General features: G+C 41.9%; 1 protein-coding gene across 1 annotated transcript; it reads left to right on the forward strand.

Annotated features, from left to right (window-relative positions):
- Positions 1–16152: 16152 nt before the first annotated feature.
- LOC120063001 (S-adenosylmethionine synthase) lies at positions 16153–21593 on the forward strand. Its single transcript, XM_039013063.1, has 8 exons — positions 16153–16246; positions 17107–17184; positions 17400–17635; positions 17744–17887; positions 18116–18334; positions 18605–18787; positions 18905–19038; positions 19660–21593. The coding sequence occupies exons 1-8, from the start codon at positions 16153–16155 to the stop codon at positions 19760–19762; spliced, it is 1191 nt and encodes a 396-aa protein (XP_038868991.1). The 3' UTR covers positions 19763–21593.
- Positions 21594–24653: the final 3060 nt, after the last annotated feature.

The raw sequence follows: 24653 nt of genomic DNA on the forward strand, positions 1-24653 counted from the left end.
TTACAGTATTCTCCCCGTACACCAAGTCAGAACCCTAGGATAAATAAACGGGGCATATAAGCAGACAATTTTTTTTATTTACCCTTTATTTAACTAGGCAGACAATGAAAGCTCTTACAATATTCAATGATTACATTTCTCTAAAACAGGCTATAGGCTACATGTGCATCACCAAGTAAGAACAGTAGGCAAAATTAAAAGGGGGAAAAGGGAACAAATTATTAGGGTGAGGCACATGGGCTACCAACAGCTTACTACACAAGTATTACTTTCTTAGCTACAGTATACATATCTCCCTGGCATATTACATAATTTATGCTGCAGCATACAAAACATTTTTGGACTCGTTGTGTTGTGCTCACTTGAACAGGAAGGTGGCGCGGAAGTCCTTTGTGGGCAAATTGTTTCATCAAACTTTGTCATTCTTTGGATTTATGGTGCTTTCAAGATAACTGGGAACTCTGAAAAAAACAAGGCAGAAGTCATGCTGGATTGACAGCAGGGCCAATGTTGAATGTTCATCCTTTAAAGCTTGGAAAAGAGACCCTTAAATCCAGACTTGGGACCACACACCCACTCCACTGAATAGCAGGCTAGTGATTGGTTTGCAATGCTTGCAGTTAGCCACTGATTCCTTTGAAACCACTCATTGTTGAATTTGTAATCTCCAACTTGTTGTGTAATGTTTTTGTTCAATGGCTGATGAGCACCGATACATTTTATCTATAATTTCTCTTCATATGACAAGGATTAAAAAGGATTTGCCAGTAGATTGTCGACTTGATTCATGATGATGATTGCTAGCTTGCTAGCTAAGATTTTTAAAGTATGATGTTGTCCAATCAGTACAATCAAAGCTACTGTAGATATATGTCACGCCCTGACCATAGAGAGCCTTTGTTTTTCTATGGGGGTTTTCTAGTTATTATTTTCTATGTGGGGTTCTAGTTTAGTTTTTTTATGTTGGTGTTTGGTATGATTCCCAATTAGAGGCAGCTGTCGTTGTCTCTAATTGGGGATCATATTTAAGTAGCATTTTTTCCACCTGTGTTTTATGGGATATTGTTTTGAGTTAGTGCACGTAGCATCTCTGTAGTCACAGTTCGTTGTTAGTTTATTGTTTATTTGTTTTTGTCTTTGCTAAGTTTCACTTTATCATTACATTATGTGGAACTCAACATCCGCTGCGCCTTGGTCCGAGATTTATTCCAGCAAACGTGACAGGGCACATGGAGGGCACATGGAGCTGGCGGCTGAGCAGAGCGAAGAGCCAGAGACTGTCAGGGAGGCAATAGCGAAGTTGGGAGAGAGTGAGATGAGAGAGATGTTGTGCAAGTGTGTTCTGCTCAACATCCGACCAGATGATCCGGTTAGCAGTCTGGTGCAACCTGTGCCGGTTCCACGCTTCTGGCCTCAAGTGCACCTCTCCAATCCGGTACGTCATGTGTCTCCTCCTCACGCTTTCTCTGAAGTGCGTGCGCACTCTCCCTGAAGTGCGTGTCCCCAGTTCGGTACGTCCTGTGCCTGCTCCTCGCACTCTCCCTCAAGTATGATGTTGTCCAATCAAAGCTACTGTAGATATATGTCACGCCCTGACCATAGAGAGCCTTTGTTTTTCTATGGGGGTTTTCTAGTTATTATTTTCTATGTGGGGTTCTAGTTTAGTGTTTTTATGTTGGTGTTTGGTATGATTCCCAATTAGAGGCAGCTGTCGTTGTCTCTAATTGGGGATCATATTTAAGTAGCATTTTTTCCACCTGTGTTTTATGAGATATTGTTTTGAGTTAGTGCACGTAGCATCTCTGTAGTTACGGTTCGTTAGTTTATTGTTTATTTGTTTTTGTCTTTGCTAAGTTTCACTTTATCATTAAATTATGTGGAACTCAACATCCGCTGCGCCTTGGTCCGATATTTATTCCAGCGAATGTGACAATAACGTGATTTAACTTCATCACCTTGAGCCTTCTGGGATGGGCACTACTACTGTAACTCTATGGCAGCACCCAAGTGGCTACCCTTATCGTGACTGAGCCAATCATGGAGCAACTTTACAACATTATCAACCCCTACGCTCCGTATTTTCCACTGGCTGCCCCACCACCACAAAAAGCACTGAGGTAAACTTAAGCACTGAACTTAAGAAAGCAAAAAAAGAGACCATGTTCGTATGCAGCTTTATTAACTTTATTATTTTTAAAAATTACATTGTTTGCAAACTGATATGTGACACGTATTAATGCCAAAAAACAGGCAACCCAAGCTTTTGTTCTAGCTAAACAGGTGGGGCTCTGCCCTGGATGACGTGTCACCACTGGTCACTACAAAGATACAGGCGTCCTTCCTAACTCAGTTACCGGGGAGGAAGGAAACCGTCCAGGGATTTCAATGGTGACTTTAAAATAGTTAGAGTTTATTGGCTGTGATAAGAGAACTGAAGATGGATCATCAACATTGTAGTTACAGTGGGGAAAACAAGTATTTGACACACTGCTGATTTTGCAGGTTTTCCTATTTACAAAGCATGTAGAGGTCTGTAATTTTTATCATAGGTACACTTCAACTGTGAGATGGAATCAAAAAAAAAATAGTAATTCATTTGCATTTTATTGCATGACAAGTATTTGATACATCAGAAAAGCAGAACTTAATATTTGGTACAGAAACCTTTGTTTGCAATTACAGAGATCATACGTTTCCTGTAGTTCTTGACCAGGTTTGCACACACTGCAGCAGGGATTTTGGCCCACTCCTCCATACAGACCTTCTCCAGATCCTTCAAGTTTCGGGGCTGTCGCTGGGCAATACGGACTTTCAGCTCCCTCCAAAGATTTTCTATTTGGGTTCAGGTCTGGAGACTGGCTAGGCCACTCCAGGACCTTGAGATGCTTCTTACGGAGCCACTCCTTAGTTTCCCTGGCTGTGTGTTTCGGGTCATTGTCCTGCTGGAAGACCCAGCCACGACCCATCTTCAATGCTCTTACTGAGGGAAGGAGGTTGTTGGCCAAGATCTCGCGATACATGGCCCCATCCATCCTCACCTCAATACGGTGCAGTCATCCTGTCCTCTTTGCAGAAAAGCATCCCCAAAGAATGATGTTTCCACCTCCATGCTTCACGGTTGGGATGGTGTTGAGGTGAGGATGGATGGGGCCAAATAAATAAAATAAACTTGATTGTTCTTGGGGCTGTACTCATCCTTCTTCCTCCAAACACGGCGAGTGGAGTTTAGACCAAAGCTCTATTTTTGTCTCATCAGACCACATGACCTTCTCCCATTCCTCCTCTGGATCATCCAGATGGTGATTGGCAAACTTCAGACGGGCCTGGACATGCGCTGGCTTGAGCAGGGGGAACTTGCGTGCGCTGCAGGATTTTAATCCATGACGGCGTAGTGTGTTACTAATGGTTCTTTGAGACTGTGGTCCCAGCTCTCTTCAGGTCATTGACCAGGTCCTGCCGTGTAGTTCTGGGCTGATCTCTCACCTTCCTCATGATCATTGATGCTCCACGAGGTGAGATCTTGCATGGAGCCCCAGACCGAGGGTGATTGACCGTCATCTTGAACTTCTTCCATTTTCTAATAATTGCGCCAACAGTTGTTGCCTTCTCACCAAGCTGCTTGCCTATTGTCCTGTAGCCCATCCCAGCCTTGTGCAGGTCTACAATTTTATCCCTGATGTCCTTACACAGCTCTCTGGTCTTGGCCATTGTGGAGAGGTTGGAGTCTGTTTGATTGAGTGTGTGGACAGGTGTCTTTTATACAGATAACGAGTTCAAACAGGTGCAGTTAATACAGGTAATGAGTGGAGAACAGGAGGGCTTCTTAAAGAAAAACTAACAGGTCTGTGAGAGACGGAATTCTTACTGGTTGGTAGGTGATCAAATACTTATGTTATGCAATAAAATGCAAATTAATTACTTAAAAATCATACAATGTGATTTTCTGAATTTTTGTTTTAGATTCCGTCTCTCACAGTTGAAGTGTACCTATGAAAACAATTACAGACCTCTACATGCTTTGTAAGTAGGAAAACCTGCAAAATCGGCAGTGTATCAAATACTTGTTATCCCCACTGTACTTCACAATACTAACCTATATCACAATGAAAAGGAAGCCAGTACAGAATATGCAAAACATGCATCCTGTTTGCAATAAGGCACTAAAGTAAAACTGAAAAAAATGTGGCCAAGAAATTAACTTTATGTCCTGAATACAAAGCGTTATGTTGGGGCAAATCCAACACAACATATCACTGAGTACCACACTTCATATTTTCAAGCATGGTGGTTGCTGTAACATGTTATTGATATACTTGTCCATCGGAAAGGAGTAGGGAGTTTTTTAGGATAAAAATAAACGGAATTGTAACGAACACGAGGGAGAGAGCTGGTTTCAAGCGCAGGGCGCAGCAGGTGTTTATTGCAAAGGACCACAGGAGGAGGCAGGTAACTGGGTCCAGGGGCAGGCAGAAGGTCATATACAGGGGTCTAAAAGAGCAACAGTACAGGCAGGGAAAAGGCTAGTAATGTTGTTACGCACGCCTCTATAAAGAGGGAACGCAACTCCCTGCTGCAACTCAACTCTCTGTGAAGCGAAAGAGGTATGGACTGTAGGTGCGAGAAAGGACGACAAAGGCAGAATTTACCGTTACTAGGATTTATTTCCTACACGGTAATATGGGGAAAAGGGGCTGGACGGAACCAAAGGAAAGAAAGTAAATATCAAAGCTCCCCCTCTCCTATCTAACCTGCCTACCCACTTAACTTACCTAACTTAGCACCACCTGGTGCCCTAACCAAAATACAGGGGGTGGTCCGCCCAGGTCTTACCTAGTGTGCCTAGACATTGAATATACTACGGGTATATGTATGCCCTCAGGGAGTGCTTAGGCAAGAGGCCCAAGTGCCTTCCCCTTCCCCCCTGGGAACAAATGAAACAGAATAATTATTAACAATTTCACAAACACTTTACAACAAAACTGAGTAAACTAACTCAGGCCACTAAAGAAACTTTGACAAAGCAACAAACACAGAACATATCAAAGCTGCTACCAACAACAACTAACACATTACATACCACACTTTCTGTTAAACAACCAACACTATATCACAATCTAATTCTCCAGCAAAAAAAATCTCTCTCTCTCTCTAATCTTTCTCATGATCTCCCTTCTGAACAGAACACTGGCTTTTATATCTTCTGGTGGCAATGGTGATTAGAGTCAGCTGCTTCTTGACGAGGGGGCGGGGTCAGCTCCAATCATCAATTAGCCTGGGGTCGACCAATCAGCTGCTTGGGGAGTTTTCAGGAATCTATCTCCTGAAACACACACACTTAAATACAACACAGAAACTGGGGAACGTAACAAATGTAGTCCGGGAGATCAGGCAATAGGTAGATAACAGGAAATACGATTGGCCAAATTACAGGCAGGGAATAGGCAAAAGGCATTGTTAGTGAGACAGGCAAATCCTATCACACACATGATGCATAAATCACAGGAAAAACAGCGCTCTGAAAGCCATGTGTTACAAAACAAACAATACCTCACAGTGATGGGGTGCAAAGAACTGAACTGAACTAAATAGTGTGTGATAATGACATACAGGTGATTAGAATTCAGGTGATTGGGATCTGGAGAGCGAGCTGCGTTCAGAGGATCTAGGTGTTTGAGAGTGTGGGCTGGAAAACAAGCTGTGTTCAGGGGATCTACGTGTTTGAGGGTGTGAGTTGGAAGCAGACGTTACAGGAATGGAGCTAAGCATAGGCAAACTGCTAGAGGAAAACGTGGTTAAGTCTGCAACTACTGTACACCTACAAACATGTTTGTTTATTTGTCTGAATGGAGCTGTATTGACAACAAATGTTGATACCAAATATACTTTTGTAATATCTCTTTACATCTTACCTAACTGATAAGAGAATTATGTTCTCCAGGTACATAACCCAATTTAATTATATTACTCAGTCTGAAAACCAGAATTTGTAAGATCCCGGTCGAATGAAACGGACAGAGGCCCAGCTAAAGTAGTCAAAAAGGTTTATTCACGGGAACGTTCTAAAGTCAAGAATACAAAACAAATCATTTTATACTGACTTCTCACGCCCACACATACACACAAACAGACGCACACAATGTCCTGCTACGCACACACTGTCTCACTACCCAGCCGACAGAGATTAGTGACCTTGTCCTTGAGACGAGAGTCCCTGCCGATCTTCCGTAAACATCTGAAACCCAACCTCTTCAAAGTATCTTAAATAATCCCACAGGACCCACCACACCACTTCCTCTGGCAAAGGTACGAAGCTGGTCTGCAGGGGTAGGGGCTACCCCGGTTCATCCTTCAGGCTTTTGGCCTTCATGTACTCTTTGGTGAACTACTCCTTGAGGATTTTATTTTTATTTTGCAGCTGATACTTCTCTATGGTTGAGATCCTCAGGCCCAGCTCATTCAGCTTGGTCTTTGTCTCTTCCACAATGCGTTACAGGTCATTATTACCTGTATTACCTTTGATGCCTTGTGCAGTCAACTAGTGTTCAGTTGTCTTCTTGGTCAGGGAATTAGACCTACATTTACTGTTGAATTGACCTTTGGTGATGACGGATGGAGGAGTTGTTTTGTTGGTGGGTATTCTGTCTGGCTCTTGGGGAGACACCACCATGTCCAAGGCTTGGAACTCGTGGAGCCTGTTTGGGTTAGTGATAGTTGAGAATGATCTGTTAATTGAATGATTAGAATATTCCGCCCTGAAACATATAATTGTATGGAATAGATTAGAATGTATAAAATCATAATCAATAAATGTGTAGTCCTAGTCAGAATTAGGGTAAGACAATATGTCTTTATGGTATTTTAAACACAGACTGTCTGAGCTTGGTGCCGACCTGACTAGAGATTTGGGAGAGAACGGGGAGTACGTCTCCTAGCTTCAGTCGGAAGCTTGTTCCACTATTGGGGTGCCAGGACAGAGAAGAAATTGGACTCTGCAGAGTGGGAGCTGCCCTCAGGTAGGGGTGGGAGGGCCAAGAGACCAGAGATGGCAGAATGGCGTTTTCGGGTTGGGGTGTAGGGTTTGAGCATAGCCTTAAAGTAGGCAAGTACCATGGTCTTGTAGTGGATGCGAGCCTCAACTGGAAGCCAGTGGTCTGCTGGTTGTGGCTCCATATGTCATTTTCCTGCTTGGATGCAAGATGCATTAGTTTGTGAAGCTTCACGTCAGCCGAGTTGATAAAAAAGGAATAACGCTATGTCAAGGAGGTCTGATTGTTTTTTCCACATGTAGAGCTTTAGAAAACTCAGAATCCTACGCAATGTACGTAAGCTAATGACAACACTATCTATATTTCCCAATGCCTCAAAGAAAAGAAAATGTATCAACTGAAGCAAACCGGCCATAATGTCAACCTGTGCATGAGAGGAAGCCAAGCGTGCAGAGTAGCCTATGCTAACTTTCAGCATAATAAAAGGCAGAGACTATTCCTCATAACGGGCAATAGCATAATTTCGTAGTAACCACATCTTTCTCATTATAATGTGATCTTTCTTATAATAACGAGGTCTTTATCCTTATAATGTTCTTTCTCATAATAATGAGAATAGATTATTTCGTAATGAGTTATTGAATTATTTTGTAATAGTGTGATCTTATCTCCTAATAATTAGGTGATAAATAGTTTTCGTGAGTGGCAGCCATACTAAGTAGCCAGAGAAGAAAGAAGTCAATTTACCAGCCATGACAGCTGTAGCCTAATCGGGTGTTTCTCATGGACAGTGTTGTCAACTATTTTTCAGCTATTGGCTCCTTGATTTGTCTCTAGATGTCACTCGACGATGTTTTACCGTTTCTGCGACGACGTCACATCACAATTTGCCTTGCTGCACAAAAATCTGTCTGTGAAATTTAAAAAATAAATAAATAAAAATCTGTGTGCGCTGTAGCTGTGACTTTGTGGCACAGACAGTTTCTCCCACTCTCGTTTGCGGCAGAATTGAGTGGGAAAAGTCGCTAAATCTTATCAAAATCATAGAACTCCACAAAGGCAGCCTGAAAGCAGCTGAATTTGTCACTAGACACTTTTAACAATAAAATTCGCTTGAGTGGTCTGAACCAATGATGTGTGTGTGTGTGTGTATATATATGTATATATATATATATATATATACTAGATGACCAATTGGGGGCACTATGTTGAAGCCACCTTGTCACTCCCCCACCAGTGTAAAAAATATTTTTAAGCTAACGGTTAATTTATCAATAACATCATATTAATTAAAACATTCCATTCCCAGTTGGGAGACAAGCCCGCAGCCAGCTCCAAGGAATTAGTGTAAAACACAGCTGGAATACACCTTTATCGCTCAAAATTGGCCACCATTTAATTGGATATTTCAGTGATAAAAAATAAAACTGTTTTACCTGACAAGTATGTGTGGTTTAGGTTAATTTTCCATCAATTTTGGGCTCTGTTCTGTCAAGTGGCAGAAGGGTGCATTTGCCCACGTGTGTATCGTGCTAGCTAGCCATAAACAATATTTGTCAGCTAGAAACTTTATAAATAAACATTGGTAAGTTATGTACTTTTTTTTTTCTCTCCAACCAACATACCTTAGTGAGCTAATATTATACCCCTTTCAACAATGATTTTAAAACTGTTTAATCACGATTGCTGTTGGAAAGCAATTTAAACAGACATTGATGGACCACATAAAATTTGCTAGATAGCTAGCTAATATACACTGCTCCAAAAAATAAAGGGAACACTTAAACAACACAATGTAACTCCAAGTCAATCACACTTCTGTGAAATCAAACTGTCCACTTAGGACGCAACACTGATTGACAATAAATTTCACATGCTGTTGTGCAAATGGAATAGACAAGATGGAAATTATAGGCAATTAGCAAGACACCCCCAATAAAGGAGTGGTTCTGCAGGTGGTGACCACAGACCACTTCTCAGTTCCTATGCTTCCTGGCTGATGTTTTGGTCACTTTTGAATGCTGGTGGTGCTTTCACTCTAGTGGTAGCATGAGACTGAGTCTACAACCCACACAAGTGGCTCAGGTAGTGCAGCTCATCCAGGATGGCACATCAATGCGAGCTGTGGCAAGAAGGTTTGCTGTGTCTGTCAGCGTAGTGTCCAGAGCATGGAGGCGCTACCAGGAGACAGGCCAGTACATCAGGAGACGTGGAGGAGGCCGTAGGAGGGCAAAAACCCAGCAGCAGGACCGCTACCTCCGCCTTTGTGCAAAGAGGAGCACTGCCAGAGCCCTGCAAAATGACCTCCAGCAGGCCACAAATGTGCATGTGTCTGCTCAAACGGTCAGAAACAGACTCCATGAGGGTGGTATGAGGGTTCCGACGTCCACAGGTGGGGGTTGTGCTTACAGCCCAACACCGTGCAGGAAGTTTGGCATTTGCCAGAGAACACCAAGATTGGCAAATTTGCCACTGGCGCCCTGTGCTCTTCACAGATGAAAGCAGGTTCACACTGAGCACATGTGACAGTCTGGAGACGCTGTGGAGAACGTTCTGCTGCCTGCAACATCCTCCAGCATGACCGGTTTGGCGGTGGGTCAGTCATGGTGTGGGGTGGCATTTCTTTGGGGGGCCGCACAGCCCTACATGGGCTCGCCAGAGGTAGCCTGACTGCCATTAGGTACCGAGATGAGATTCTCAGACCCCTTGTGAGACCATATGCTGGTGCGGTTGGCCCTGGGTTCCTCCTAATGCAAGACAATGCTAGACCTCATGTGTCAGCAGTTCCTGCAAGAGGAAGGCATTGATGCTATGGACTGGCCCGCCCGTTCCCCAGACCTGAATCCAATTGAGCACATCTGGGACATCATGTCTCGCTCCATCCACCAACGCCACATTGCACCACAGACTGTCCAGGAGTTGGCGGATGCTTTAGTCCAGGTCTGGGAGGAGATCCCTCAGGAGACCATCCGCCACCTCATCAGGAGCATGCCCAGGCGTTATAGGGAGGTCATACAGGCACGTGGAGGCCACACACACTACTGAGCCTCATTTTGACTTGTTTTAAGGACATTACATCAAAGTTGGATCAGCCTGTAGTGTGGTTTTCCACTTTAATTTTGAGTGTGACTCCAAATCCAGACCTCCATGGGTTGATAAATTTGATTTCCATTGATAATTTGTGTGATTTTGTTGTCAGCACATTCAACTATGTAAAGAAAAAAGTATTTAATAAGAATATTTCATTCATTCAGATCTAGGATGTGTTATTTTAGTGTTCCCTTTATTTTTTTGAGCAGTGTAGATCACGTCAATTTGGCTAGCTAGCGTTCAGTGGATAAACTATCTAGCTATCTAAATATTGTTTGATTTGCTTGCCAGCTATGCCTAGTGATGACAGGAACTTAGTCAGACAGACAACTTTACCAGGCTGAGTTTAGACTCAAAATAAGGTACTTGCCAATGTAAAGCTCTTTTCAAAAGCCTTCTCTGATGAAGCAAGCTAAATGACACAAATTGTTTGCTAAGCTACATGCCGAATGGATAGGCCTAGGCTACCCTCACGTAGCCTATCTAAAATTACATGTTTACTGATCATAAAAAGCATGCAGTTACTTTCTGAATAACTATGATATAGAGCTAAATGTGCACAATTGTTTTGCATGGAATAATCGGAAATTAGTTGTTCTGATGAGCTCTTCAAGAGGTGATCATATTACAATCAAATAATTTTTGCATTATTTTGACAATCCCTTGAGGACAGCACGCAGTTGTCAATGGTTTTAGCGGAGGCAAATAGAATGCTCATCACCTTATTGTGACGCTTTATTGATAACGACCTATACAAATGCATTTATCAATGTCTACTTTCATTTTTGCCACATTTAATCTATTACAGATACCTTAATGTATACTTTTTAATTATATTATGTGAGCTAAACATTTTTTTTAAATGTACAAATGTTTTCCTTAGAGTATAATTTTTAGAGATTACTAATGTTACTGTCCCCCACTACAACAAGAAAAATAATTAAATACATGTAACTCAATTTATTCCATAGAGGACTGCGCCTAATGGGGAGTGTCAATATGGCTGACCAGTGGCTTCAAAGCCTCTCAATGGACAATACATAGAATTAGTAATCCAGGGTTTAAATACATCATTGGTTTGGACATTTACTAAATATAGAGACAATTTATTTGTACATCGTTACAACACTGTATATATACATAATATGACATTTGTAATGTCTTTATTCTTTTGGAACTTCTGTTTTTTTCTAATGTTTACTGTTCATTTTCATTGTTTATTTCCCTTTTGTATATTATCTACCTCACTTGCTTTGGCAATGTTAACATATGTTTCTCATGCCAATAAAGCCTCTTGAATTTAATTTAATTGAATTGACAAAGTCGCTACATTGGCAACACTGCTCACGACACGTCGTCATAATGTAACGCATGCGCACATCGCGATACTCGAGTAGGACTGCCAACTCCCTGATGCAATACTGGCGAAGTGTTGGGCGATTTGGTTGAGTGACACCAAACCAGGACTTTCCATTGCGCGACATGGCACTACATGGTTTGGTTTGTATTGGAATATATATATTTTTAAAACTGATTAAGACATTATTCCAAGATTATTTTCTTATCGCATACAATAAGAAAATATCTAAATGGGACGGACACTGGTTGAGTAACTGTTATGGGCTTCATTGATAAGAATCTCCTCTGTATGAAGCGAGCCATAAATGAATGGGATTGGTGACACCAGATGTGATTGTTACCTATCCACTCCACGTAGCCTACATGCATACAGTAAAGGAATGATGATAATAGAACACGATATTACATAACGAGGCTATGAGCACAACTCCCATACCTAATAGTGTTACGCTTGACTCCTCTGTGCAACATGGACTCAGGGGTAGACTAGTCATAATATAATTAGAGGAAAACGTTTTTGTTATTTTTCTCAGCTGTGTGTAGGGGGAATGCCAGCTCTCTGTTCTCCCTGATGCAACACCGGCCTGGTGTTGAGGCAGAGGGGAACGTGGCAGTGCTATTGTGTCTCAGCCACAGACCAGACACAATCGCTCTCAAAAAATGCATTGTCATTCTGACTGGGGCAGCTGATATGAAGCAGGATGTTTGGATTTACACATGGCTTGATAATAATAGGATCGCAGTTGACTCATTGTCCCTCTGCTCCTATTATATGACAATGAGTGAATGAGAAAAGTATCAAACTAAAGATGAGTTTGCAGATTCCTTTCAGATTTAATATGCCCTGCTTGTAACTAAACACATTTTTTGCAGATCACTTTTGCTGGCACAGATTCTGTTTGGTTTTCACTCGCACTGTACTTCACTCGCACTATACTTTTTGCTCCTAAATTGGGATGATTAACTCATTTCTGGCATGGTAGATGTTTATCTCTGTATTGCATGGCATTGAATGAGGGAGGGGTACCACTTTTGCTGTTGACTTCTAGTCACTAAAATACACTGAGTGTACAAAACATTAGGAACACCTTCCTAATATTGAGTTGCACCCCCCTTTGCCCTCAGAACAGCCTCAATTCGTTGGGGGCATGGACTCTACATTTTAGTGCCCCCTCCCCTTGAAGGTGGAGAGAAATATATATTTTAATGTTATTGTTTTGCAGTTCTACACCTTTTGCCATGGGGCGGAAATAATAATTTGCAATTTTATTTCAGATTTTGTGCAAATATACTCATTTTGCCATGGGACAGATAGACACATGCAGTTTTAATTTTCTGCAATTCATACAATTTTGTCACGGGGTGGAGAGTTTTAAAGCTACTTTCCTGCAATTCTACACATTTTGACACTTAATGATATCTGAGTGAGAGTGACTAACAAAATCAATGGGGGCCCGCTGGAGGTCAGGGCCCCTTGCATGTGCCTGGTTGGTATTCGGCCATGATTGCTACAAATTTAGATAGCTGGCTTGGCTAGACTAATTTACCAATCTAAAAATTGTTAGCTGACGTGGCTAATTGAGTGACTGTCGGTGACTGACATAACAGAAATTGCAGATGCACAACCAAATTTAGAAAATGCACCTTATGTATTCTACTATTCCAACGCTCAACCGTAAATTGGAACCCCGACTGAGTTCCCCCCCCCAAAAAAATGCAATAAATGTTGCAGTTTTAAAGCAAGTTTATTTTTTATTTTTATTGACCGCTTATGCCTGGAGCCGGCCCTGTGCCCATTCGTCCTCTGAATGGCACACCTACACCTGTTTCAATTGTTTCTAGGCTTAAAAAGCCGTCTATTAACCTGTCTCCTCCACTTCATATACACTGATTGAAGTAGCTTTAACAGGTGACATCAATAAGGGATCATAGCTTTCACCTGGTCAGTCTGTCATGGAAGGACAGGTGTTCCTAATGTGTTGTACACAATTTATATCTCAATATTGTGCTAAGCAGTCTAATTTGTATTTCTTGTAATCCTCTCTCTTAGCGTCCTTACATTGAACCTCAACACCCCTGCTGCACAACCCTGGCCCTGTAAAGGGTGCTGTAACCCTTCATTATCAGTAACAATGAGGAAATAATCCCACTGTTAATCCCATATTTTGAGAAAGAATAGAATGGAACATGTTGCAGGCTGAATGAAGGCCCCTCTTGATGCAAGACTAGAGGCAAGCCCAGGGCCATATTGAACCCTTGTATTAGATAAATAACTTTGTGGGTGTCATTATGTAGGTCAAGCAGTAATGCCAAACACACACCATACATGCACACACTCATTCTTGACATAGTTGACCATAACATGGTTAGCTCATGCATCCAGCTATCCCGTGCCAGATTGGCCTTTACTTTAGTATGTATTGCTGAAGTGTTGTGCTGGATGTTTGTCATTTGATGCTGCAGATCTACAGTGCCTTGCTGTGGCCAGACCATCTGTGGTACAAATGCTTTTTACTTGGTAATGGAGCCCTTTTCAACACATCCATTGCATCATGTTCCTAGGTATTGGAAGGAGTAGAAAGTACAGCTGGAAAGCTATACTGTACATGCAGACAGATTTCACGTGGCCCAACAATCAATACTAGTGACAATGAATCCACCAGTGAATGAAAGCTGTGCTGGGTTGAGTTGAGTAGAATGTCTAAAGTTATGTATTTTTCTTCTCTCTCTTGTTATGTCACTGATCTGACATAAACATGAGTGGAGGTCCATTTAGAGTGCACCAAGTGCCCCCACTTTCTGATAATAACACATGACATACAATAAAGTGCAATTTAACATTTAAAAAAAATCTTTAATGGAATATGAATTCAAGATTAAGTGGACTGAAATAGGTGTCGATGCTTATTTTGGGGTGCCGGTACTCATTATATTTTAGAGCCAATATTCTATAAGAGGTTACAGAACAGACAGTAGCAAGCAGTAGCACATTTGAGGTGCACACCGGTTCAACCTCTGCTTATAAAGACATAAAACAGCCATCCAAAATGTGATTTACAGTTCTACCAACCATTGCAATGATTAGGGACATACATGTCCAGGAGCAACCTGATAAACCTGAAAATAAGTTTATGACAAAGTAAAATGGACGATCCTGCGTAGGCTGAGCGTGTTATCAGTTGCATAACTGAATTCCGGGTTTCACAAAAAGCCCCCTTTTCACCATTCCCCTTCAGGCTAGATTGATCAGATCAGCCTCTCCGTTTTGTAACTTAATCAAAAGCTCTGGCTTTGAACATTGGATACCTTTTTGAGTGCAGATAACATTAACAATGTTTGTACATTGACTGATTTGCCGTGCCCGTAAAACAGTTTGGTTTCAAAAAGTACTGAGACGATGCACATTTCATAGCTGGACCTTGATCACCTGTTTGACCAACCTGTTTCTAAATTCGAAAGATTAGATGCCAAATAGAATGTCATAAATCTGCAGTTTACAGTGTTCAAAGAAAAACTAAATGTGAAATGATAAAAATCCCCATCATTGCTTAATGCAAATGTACTGTGCACATTTTATATTTAACTAGGCAAGTCAGTTAAGAACAAATTATTATTTACAATGACGGCATACCCCGGTCAAACCCGGACGACGTTGGGCCAATTGGGCACCGCCCTATGGGACTCACAATCACGGCCGGTTGTGATATAACCTGGATTCGAACCAGGGAGTCTGTAGTGACCCCTCTAGCGCTGAGATGCAGTGCCTTAGACCGCTGCGACACTCGGGAGCCCAAAACATCAAAATCATACATACTCTTACAGAATTTTATACAACATTATAGCCTACAAAACAACTGTATTCCTTTACAGTTTTTTTTAATTTTTATACCCCCTGCCCCTGAACATTTCTCTTGGTGACTGGTTATTCAGCTTGTACACTATAGACAGCTATAGGCTGTACTGAAGACTGTTGACATATTTTGCCATTAATTTATCGATGTGAAACTGCACATTCACCATTTATTCCACCAATACAGGCAATTTATGTAGCTACAGGAAAACTCGGTAGCAATATTGTGGCCTAATTAATGTAGTTTCCCTAAATTGGTGAAGCAATTCACCAAAACGTGCATATATGAATAAACGACGGCTGATGCAATCGAATCCTACAACGATGAATCGATTACACGAGAAGTAGGATGAGGAGCCACGATACCCAAAACCTTTGCTGTCAGTAGAGCCACCTGGTCAATGGTGGTTTTGTCTCGAAGGGATGCAGCTTTTGTCAAAAATTGACTTTCCGTAGCAGGTTTAGAATAACTTACGCAACAGCTTAGGATAATTAATGTAGAAGGTTTGGAGGAATAGGTTAAGGTTAGGGTTAGCTAGAATGCACCAAAACAACTTTTGACGTCAATTCGACAAAAGCAATATACAATCTAGACATAGGTGACAATGGTTGGTTCCACCCCCACGTGTAATACTGTTTCGTCAAACGCTCCCTACACTGTAGGCTGGGCAATTGAACGAGTCAAAATTCGCCCAAGCCAGTGACGTTTCTGAATTTGTGAATAAATACTCGAGCGCCACGAACGAAAGATCGTGAATGCATGACATGAACTGACTGAGGAGAATTCGCAGGAGGACACGATAAATTAATTAATAAAAGCCACAATATACGGCATTTATTTTATCTGCCAAACGAAGAACGCTAACAATGATGAACGGACAGATGAACGGTTTTCATAACTCCCTTATTGACGAGGACTGCTTCCTATTCACCTCGGAATCGGTAGGAGAAGGACACCCTGGTAAGAACTAACTAGCTACAAATACACCCTATAATAAAAACGTATGCCTTTGCTGTGTACCTATTTATTTAGATATGGGTAACAAACGTTGGCTTGCTAGCACACATGCAAGTCGGTGGTGCTTAGTTTAGCTTGCTAGTTAACATACTTCGCTAACTACCTGCAGATCAAACCATATTACATAAAAGCCGCATGTGAGGCCCAACTGCATGCTTCTTGGTTTATTAGCCAGCTAACGTTAGCTACTTTGCTGAACGTTAACATGGCCTCTATTGGACAATAATATCCGTCCTAGGGATTGAGTCGCTTAAAAAAACATATGTTCTCGAGTCATCATAAGTATGCCTAATTCAAGAACGCTTTTGCCCGGACCGAGCCATAATATATTTCGATGATTCGGACTAGTTTGCGTGCATGCTCTCGGGGAACGCGATCTATACTAGCGTTTGTTGCTACGTAAGGACATATACAGAGATTGTATTAATTGTTACACCCTTGTCTCGACGGGTCATAGTTTAGCTTTAGACGTCCAAACAAAATACGTTTTTATTTACACGTGAACCCACGGAAATGGTGGCGGGTTTATCCCCATTGAACGGCTGCGAGTACAAGGTGTTCCCCGGTTCAGCCTCTCCCACCATCGCCATAATCCTGAGATATGGTACCGCATGTGTATAACTGCAGTCAGTAGACCGCTGCGTAGCCTGTCATAAAATCGCGCCAAACAGAAGAGCACTACAATAATTCCCATCAGTGTCATGCCAGACGATTTACATGTTCTGTTCAATCAACCAACGTTGTACAAATGTCTGTAGGCTTGTGAACTAGTGCCAACTCTAGTCTTCCCTTTTTATATATAGATAAGATTTGCGACCAGATCAGTGATGCAGTGCTTGACGCCCATCTCAAACAGGATCCTGATGCCAAAGTTGCTTGTGGTAAGAAAAATAACCTCTGTATGATGCAACTTCTAGCTGCCCTGGAGTCAGCTGTGACCACATAAATGAAGCAGCTCATTAAACTCTTGATGCATCTTGTTAATGTGTAGTAGGTCTATATTATGGCAACATTCCCCTGAGTTTTTTCCCCAGATGAGTATTGATGTGTCCTCAAAGGATGTGGTTATGTACTCTTCCCCTTCCACCTTTCTCAGAGACTGTTGCTAAGACTGGGATGATCCTGCTGGCAGGTGAGGTGACATCGCGTGCTACAGTGGACTATCAGAAGGTTGTTCGCGACACCATCCGCCACATCGGATACGATGACTCCTCCAAAGGTTTTGACTATAAGACCTGCAACGTGCTGGTGGCCCTAGAGCAGCAATCTCCAGACATCGCCCAGGGTGTTCACATCGACCGCAATGAGGAGGACATAGGGGCAGGGGACCAGGTAAGTGTTGGGATGCAGAGGACTGCTGCAGTGTTAGCTGTACATTTATCTGACTGCTATATGTGCAGCTTTCCTTTCTGATGTAACAGTTCTGTGTTCTATCCTCAGGGCCTGATGTTTGGATATGCTACTGATGAGACTGAGGAGTGCATGCCCCTCACTATTATGCTCGCTCACAAGCTCAATGCTAAAATGGCTGAACTGCGTCGCAATGGCACCCTGCCCTGGCTCCGGCCTGACTCCAAGACCCAGGTAAGCTGCCAGTGTGTAATTGATAGGTGATTTACATTAGGTTAATTTGAGGAAGTGCCTGTAAAACTAGTTTGTCCTAGCTTATTTATCACGCATCAGATAAGTGAATAAGAAAAGCAATATTGCACTCTTTCCAACCTAGTTTGTGGCCAGCAGTATCTCCAGCATTGAACTAGTTTTAATCCATGCCTGCTGTTGTACCACCCTGCTGACGTTCTCTCTGTGTAGGTGACAGTTCAGTACCGCCAGGACCGTGGCACAATGCTGCCAGTGCGTGTCCACACCATCGTGGTCTCTGTGCAGCATGATGAGGACATCTGCCTGGATGAGATGCGTGATGCTCTGAAGGAGAAGGTCGTCAAGGCTGTGGTGCCCTGCATTTACCTGGATGATGACACCATCTATCACATGCAGCCCAGTGGACGCTTTGTCATCGGAGGCCCACAGGTGAGACTAAGGGGTGGAGGTAGGACTGGGCATCTAGGACCTGGAACTCTGAGCTTGGGGGGGGGGGAATAAAGTAACTTTGATGGATGAGCTTGTTTAACTGATATATTTTATTTTTTACTACTGTTATAATTATAGTACCAGTAATAACTTTTGACACCTACTCATTCAAGGGTTTTTCTTTATTTTTGCAATTTGTAGAATAACTTTTGACTGGTACTGTATGTCTTGGTAAGAGTGACCATGAACTATTCATCCTTTCCCTTGCAGGGTGATGCTGGTCTGACGGGCCGTAAGATCATTGTTGACACTTATGGAGGCTGGGGAGCCCATGGTGGAGGAGCCTTCTCAGGGAAGGACTACACTAAGGTGGACCGCTCTGCTGCCTATGCTGCCCGCTGGGTGGCCAAGTCTCTGGTTAAGGCAGAGCTGTGCAAGAGGGTCCTGGTCCAGGTGAGGGCAGGGTGATATTGATACACCTCATGCACAGAAATCATAGGTGCGAAGGGGTGCCACAAAATCAAACCTAAAGTCTGCTGTATGTTTCTTCATCCATCTATGCTACATCAGGTTGCTTATGCCATCGGAGTGGCACACCCCCTCTCAATCTCCATTTTCCACTATGGCACATCCCAGAAGAGTGAGAGGGAGCTGCTGGACATCGTCAAGAAGAACTTTGACCTTCGTCCTGGTGTCATTGTCAGGTAAAGTATATGCCTCTATCTGAATCTCCCTCATGTTAGTCACGCTTCCTGTCTTTCTGTTCTGCCTAAACATCACAGCCAGTGTTCAGAGATGGTTCTAAGCCTTTACTGTATGATTACTGTCATACTGCTTTCTGTTTGGCTCTGTCAATCAGGGCTTGTGATCAGTTTGCCGAATCTGATATTCTACCCCTTTCGCACCCAACCGGTCTTGCTTTCAATGCCAGTACAGTGTGTAATGTTAAAGCTTGGTGCATTGGGGTCTCTTCTGCTAGATGGCATGTTTAATTACCCAGCATGACTAAAGGTTTCCTGCTCATCCAATTGGAAGGTCATAGGGTTCTCAGACCTTGTTAAAGTTCAATGCCATTTATAAATGAGATCAGTGTGCTTTCCATCTCCAAGCTGCAGTCCCTACACTGCTCAAGGATGAGTTGATTGGCAGGGTAAGTGTCAACGCTTCACTCACCCTTCTTTACAAGCTGGCCTAATGAACCCTTCTGATCATGGTTTTCTTGCTGTGGCTCGACACTCCCTATTGGCTGGTTTGAGTGTTATAACTGTTGCTCTGAGGTAATCTCCTGTGACAGGCCTCTAAAATGAATCGATTGTGTATTCCAGGGAGCTGGAGCTGAAGAAGCCAATGTATCAGAGGACTGCTGCCTATGGCCACTTTGGCCGGGAATCCTTCCCATGGGAGGTGCCCAAAAAGCTAAAATACTAAACCTGTCAAGCTTTTTCCCCCAGGCCTGTTGGTGTATACTACAGAGAAGCCTGCATGGTCTTGGGGTGAAAGGCCCTTTAAACCCCCCTTCCCTCTTAATGGCATATTAAAACCTGATCTACCCCTCCACCTTCCCTCAAAATGCACCCCAACCCCCCCGTTCTAACTCCGCTCTGTTATCTGTACTGTCTTTTTGCTGTTAGTAGTATAAGCTCTAACGTTCTCAAAAATATTTCAGGAAAGTAATGTTAAGTGAATAAAAGGGTGTTAGCTAGCTACCTGAATCACTGAAATGTGCTTCATTGTCCCCTTTGAGGAGGTCCTGAAGTACCCTGGTCTTCTACTGATGTCCCTCACACTACAACTCCTAGCCCCCGCCCAGCCTTAACCAAACTGCAGTATTTACAGTTTCTTAGTATCTGGGCTTAGCTGTACTTATACTTGATTAGTTTGGGAATAGTTTGTTACCGTTAAGTCTAATGACTTACCAAGGCTACACTTTTATCATGTTAATTTACTGGTGCTATGGATGTAAGGGACACCGCTCGAAGCAAACCGTTTAGGGAAACAGTATTGACTGGGGATCCCCATTAGCTACTCTTCCTGTGGTCCAAACAGTAATGCCCCCAATCTTTCCTTTTAGTGTAGACTTTTTTTTTTTTTTGTCTGGTTTTGTGACCCCCTAATCCTTCTCCCTCACCTTTTCAAGCTTTAACTTCAATTATCCTTTTGGAGGATATAAAAAGGGCACGGTTTTAAGGGTCAGTGGTTGCTGTTTTTCAAAAATGCTATGCATTGCATGCTGAGTAACAAACACATTTTTATTGTCAAGTTCTTGAATAAGCGGAGTAAAGTCTCAGATACCCCTGCAGATGTCTGTGCTGTTTTCTGACGTAATACAGAAAAGTCAGAAGCTGCTATGTCACTGCGACTGTCTGTAGGTGTGTTTTGATTTTATACTTGATCGTTTAAAATATTCTCATTGGATTGTCCTAATGTTGAAGTTTAAATTTTAAACAATTCTTTCAAAAGGTAGTTTAATTTCCTTCTGTTTTTTATTTACATTTTATATCAAATGGTTTAAGGTCAAGGCCCTCCTTCCTTGTGTATTGGTGGCAGTTGTAGCTACAAAGAAACCACAATTTTTATCCTGAAGGAGAGCTGTCTTTGCCACAATGCATAGTTCTTACTACTGGCAAACAATATAAAATAAACCTTTTAATATTTATTTGTTCTCTGACACTTGCCATGGCTTCAGAAGGCAGCTTAAAGGTTTTAATCACATTTTGACTTGACTGAATGCCATAACTAAGGTCACATTTTTCAGTGTTTCTCTCGTGGTTCCAAAGTGTCATACAGAAAAGCTTTGGTCTGCTTCCACAGGGAACTGTCACTGGCTGATGTGATGAATGTTGCTATTTTGACCATAGATTATTTTGGGTGTGATTGTATTAACCATACAAGTCTACTATTTGCCTAACTCCCCCACCTTATCCTTACATGAAGAGATGGCAAAGTTTGGCTGGTGTTGTACAGAGAAACCAGCCTTGTTTACAAGCTGTCTCTTGTATGGATGGGGTTTCCCTTGGAGCTTTGGTTTTGTTTCCTGTTACCACTCGAAGACTAGTCTGCTGGCTACTGTGAGTAAGAGTGCCTTTTCTATTTCCTCCCCCCAATCCCTGTATTGAACCCATTTCTTCCCTCCTGTTCTCTATCAGCATGCATCTGACATCCTGAGGAACATGTAGCTTGTCTCAATTCTGTCTTCAGAGGTTGGCTACTGATTCCTCATGTCAAAGATCTGAAATAAATGGCTACTTTCCTTCATGAAGCATGTTTCTGGTGTCTCATTCCTTGTCTTTTAAAATATATTTTTTTTACTGTATTTGAAAAGGTAATTTGCTTTAATTGTCTGTCTAGCTAGGTCTTTGTGCACAATTGTTTGACCAGTGCTACCACTAAAAGTCATAAGTAACTAATGGTGTCATTAGTTGGGTCAATCGTGGGTGGTGAACATAAATAATAGTGTTGGAGTAATATAAAGTAACACATTGTAATTTTCCATAGTCCCATGTTTCTGGGTATTTAAGCCATGGGGAACATTGGCTGTTCTATAACTGATAATGCAGCACAGAGCTGTTTACCTGAAATGCCATCTGGACACAACTGCTTTTTTTTATGTAATGGTAGTATCTTGCCTTAAGGTGATCCCACCCAAGTCCTTGACAGTTTTATGGTGGCTGTGCAAGAGTGTTTCCCCCAATAGTGACTTGTTAGGATGACTATTTAGTCAAGACAAATATTATGATGAGATATTACACATCCTGTATAGTGTACCAGCTTGACTTTCTCAACACTTGCCTGTGGGTAGTGGACACTGTTGGTGATTTACGTACTTAACTTAAAATATGACCCACCCAATGCTTTTCTCCTTGTATCTTTCATACTTACAAATGGATTAATCCAGGATCAAGTTGAAGGGCAAACAATTGTCAGGATAAGAGCTTCTCTTGCGATCTTTACTGTTAACCAATCACCTCACAGAATGTGCATACACCTCCTTGGACCACTGACAGAAATAATTACGTCGTGCAGGGTATACAGTAAGGTTACCAAGACAATGACTTGTTTTACCTACAGGTGTGTAGCAACTGCATAATGTAAATTGAATTATGCAGTGATTACATTGTCCTAAAACATTTTTAATTAGTGTAATGCCCACTGGTTTGTGTCAAGAACTGCACCGCTGCTGGGTTTTTCACGCCCAACAGTTTCATGTATCAAGAATGGGTCACCACCCAAAGAACATCCAGCCAACTTGACACAAATGTGGGAAGAATTGAAGTCAACATGGGCTGCATCCCTGTGTAAAGCTTTTGATACCTTGAGTCCATGCATGCCCTGACGAATTGAGGCTGTTGTGAGGGCAAAAGGGGGTGCAACTCAATATTAGGAAGGTGCTCCTAATGTTTGGTATACTCCGTTTAAGAAATTAATATGATCCAAGAAATACAATGACAAAGCTGTAAAATGTTTTCCTGAATATAATCCTATTTAGTGGATACTGTTGGTGTTTGAGGGTTTCAGTGTGAAATATCCTTAATATTTTGACACTTATTTTACTGAGTATTTATTTTTCAATGCGTAGGTGTCAAATTGCTGGCAGTTGTGAAAAACGTATGCACTTCTGTTCTGACAGAGTGGAGACATGTCAACCCCCCCTCAGGTGGAACCATTCCAGCCAATGAGAGGGCAGATAGTATGTGTGTGAACAACAGGCACAACTCTGCTATAGAACACCCCTCATTTTTATATCAAAGTTATTTCACATTCATCGACCTCATATGCATAGCCCATCTAGAATTTCAACGGGGACAACTCCAATATAAAGTGTTCTCAGTTGCGGGGATATCATGTGCATCATACTTACTGTATATCAGTACATAACAACCTAAGCATTATGAAACCTCCAGGGGACCATGTAACAATGTCCCATGAACATCCTAAAATGTTCTCGGGAACTAGAACGTCGTAAAAACATCCCTGGGACAAAGCAGGAACTAGACAAAACCCCCAGGGAACCATGACACAATGTCCTAACCACTTTAGGTGACCGTTTTGGGGAAGTCAAAGACTTTTTGTTTTCAGGGTTATCTATAAAAAAAATTGCATTGAGATTTTAGTAGTTTGCTAAAAGATTTGATGCACAAACACACACACACACACTCATTTACACAGACAGACTCCCTCAATAACTGACGGCCTCACTGATTCACTGACTGACTGGGGTTGTGGGTGTGTATTGGGGGGTCGATTGTGTAATTTGAAAGTCTTGATATTACTGCTGAAGTCAGGTTTAGAGCTATGATTTAGGAATGGGGTTTGGTGTATAGTCCGCTACTAGTGAAGCATGATACTTGATATGCATGAAAATAAAGTGAATATTAAATTATTGGTTAAAGTTCTTACACTATTCATAGATTTATCATATTGTAATAATCAACACAATGTCATAATTATTACATTATGTGCAAAAATGTTAATTTGTTACATTATTGGCAATTTACATTATCAGAATTTATTACATTAAATGCATTATCAAATTAGCAGCTATTACATTATTGGCATTTTATTACATTATCAGTTGCTACAAAAGGTACAATTTGTAAATCCCTGCATTACATTATTAAACTTGTTAGAGGCAGTCAGTAAAGGTTGAGATAGTTTATTGAGGTCTGAAGACAGCACTGTCCTTTGAGGATACAAAGCTACCGTGTCTTAGGAGGTGGTCTTTAATGTAAAATATACTGTCTTAGCCCAGTATTATTTCACTTCCTGATTTAGAAATAAACCCCCACCTTTCCCCATACGGATTGTTCTATCTGTAATTCTTAGAGTAATCTGCTTCCCAAAAAGTACAACTGCTTCATTCTGTAGTATTCAGAGCATGATCGGTAATATAAACACTTTCTCAGGCAGACCATTTACATCAGCAGTCAAATCCTGTTCAGTTTGTAACTCAGAATCCAAATAAAAGCTGTAACTAGCTGTTCTAAATGAGTAATCTTTTGCGGTGGCTCCCTTCTAATAACTTGGGTGGTCATCGGCCGCTCTGGTACATTGTGACACATTTGACTGGCTGCCTTTTTTGATCTAATTAATAGATTTCATAGTCTGCTCAACCCAGAGTCTGCGCCATCTCGAAGGGGATTGGGGATCAACGTTGTGCTATGTTAGCCTGGGCACCATTCTGTTTCTGTCTGTTCTGGCTTATCGCCATCTTGGCAAGGCAACAAAACAGCATTGTTGAACAATTGAGTAGCCTATAGACCAGGGGTCTCCAAACCTATTCCTGGAGAGCTACCCTCCTGTAAGTTTTCGCTCTAACCCG

Source organism: Salvelinus namaycush, chromosome 18 (genome assembly GCF_016432855.1).
Source record: "Salvelinus namaycush isolate Seneca chromosome 18, SaNama_1.0, whole genome shotgun sequence".
In the NCBI taxonomy this organism is placed as follows: domain Eukaryota; kingdom Metazoa; phylum Chordata; class Actinopteri; order Salmoniformes; family Salmonidae; genus Salvelinus; species Salvelinus namaycush.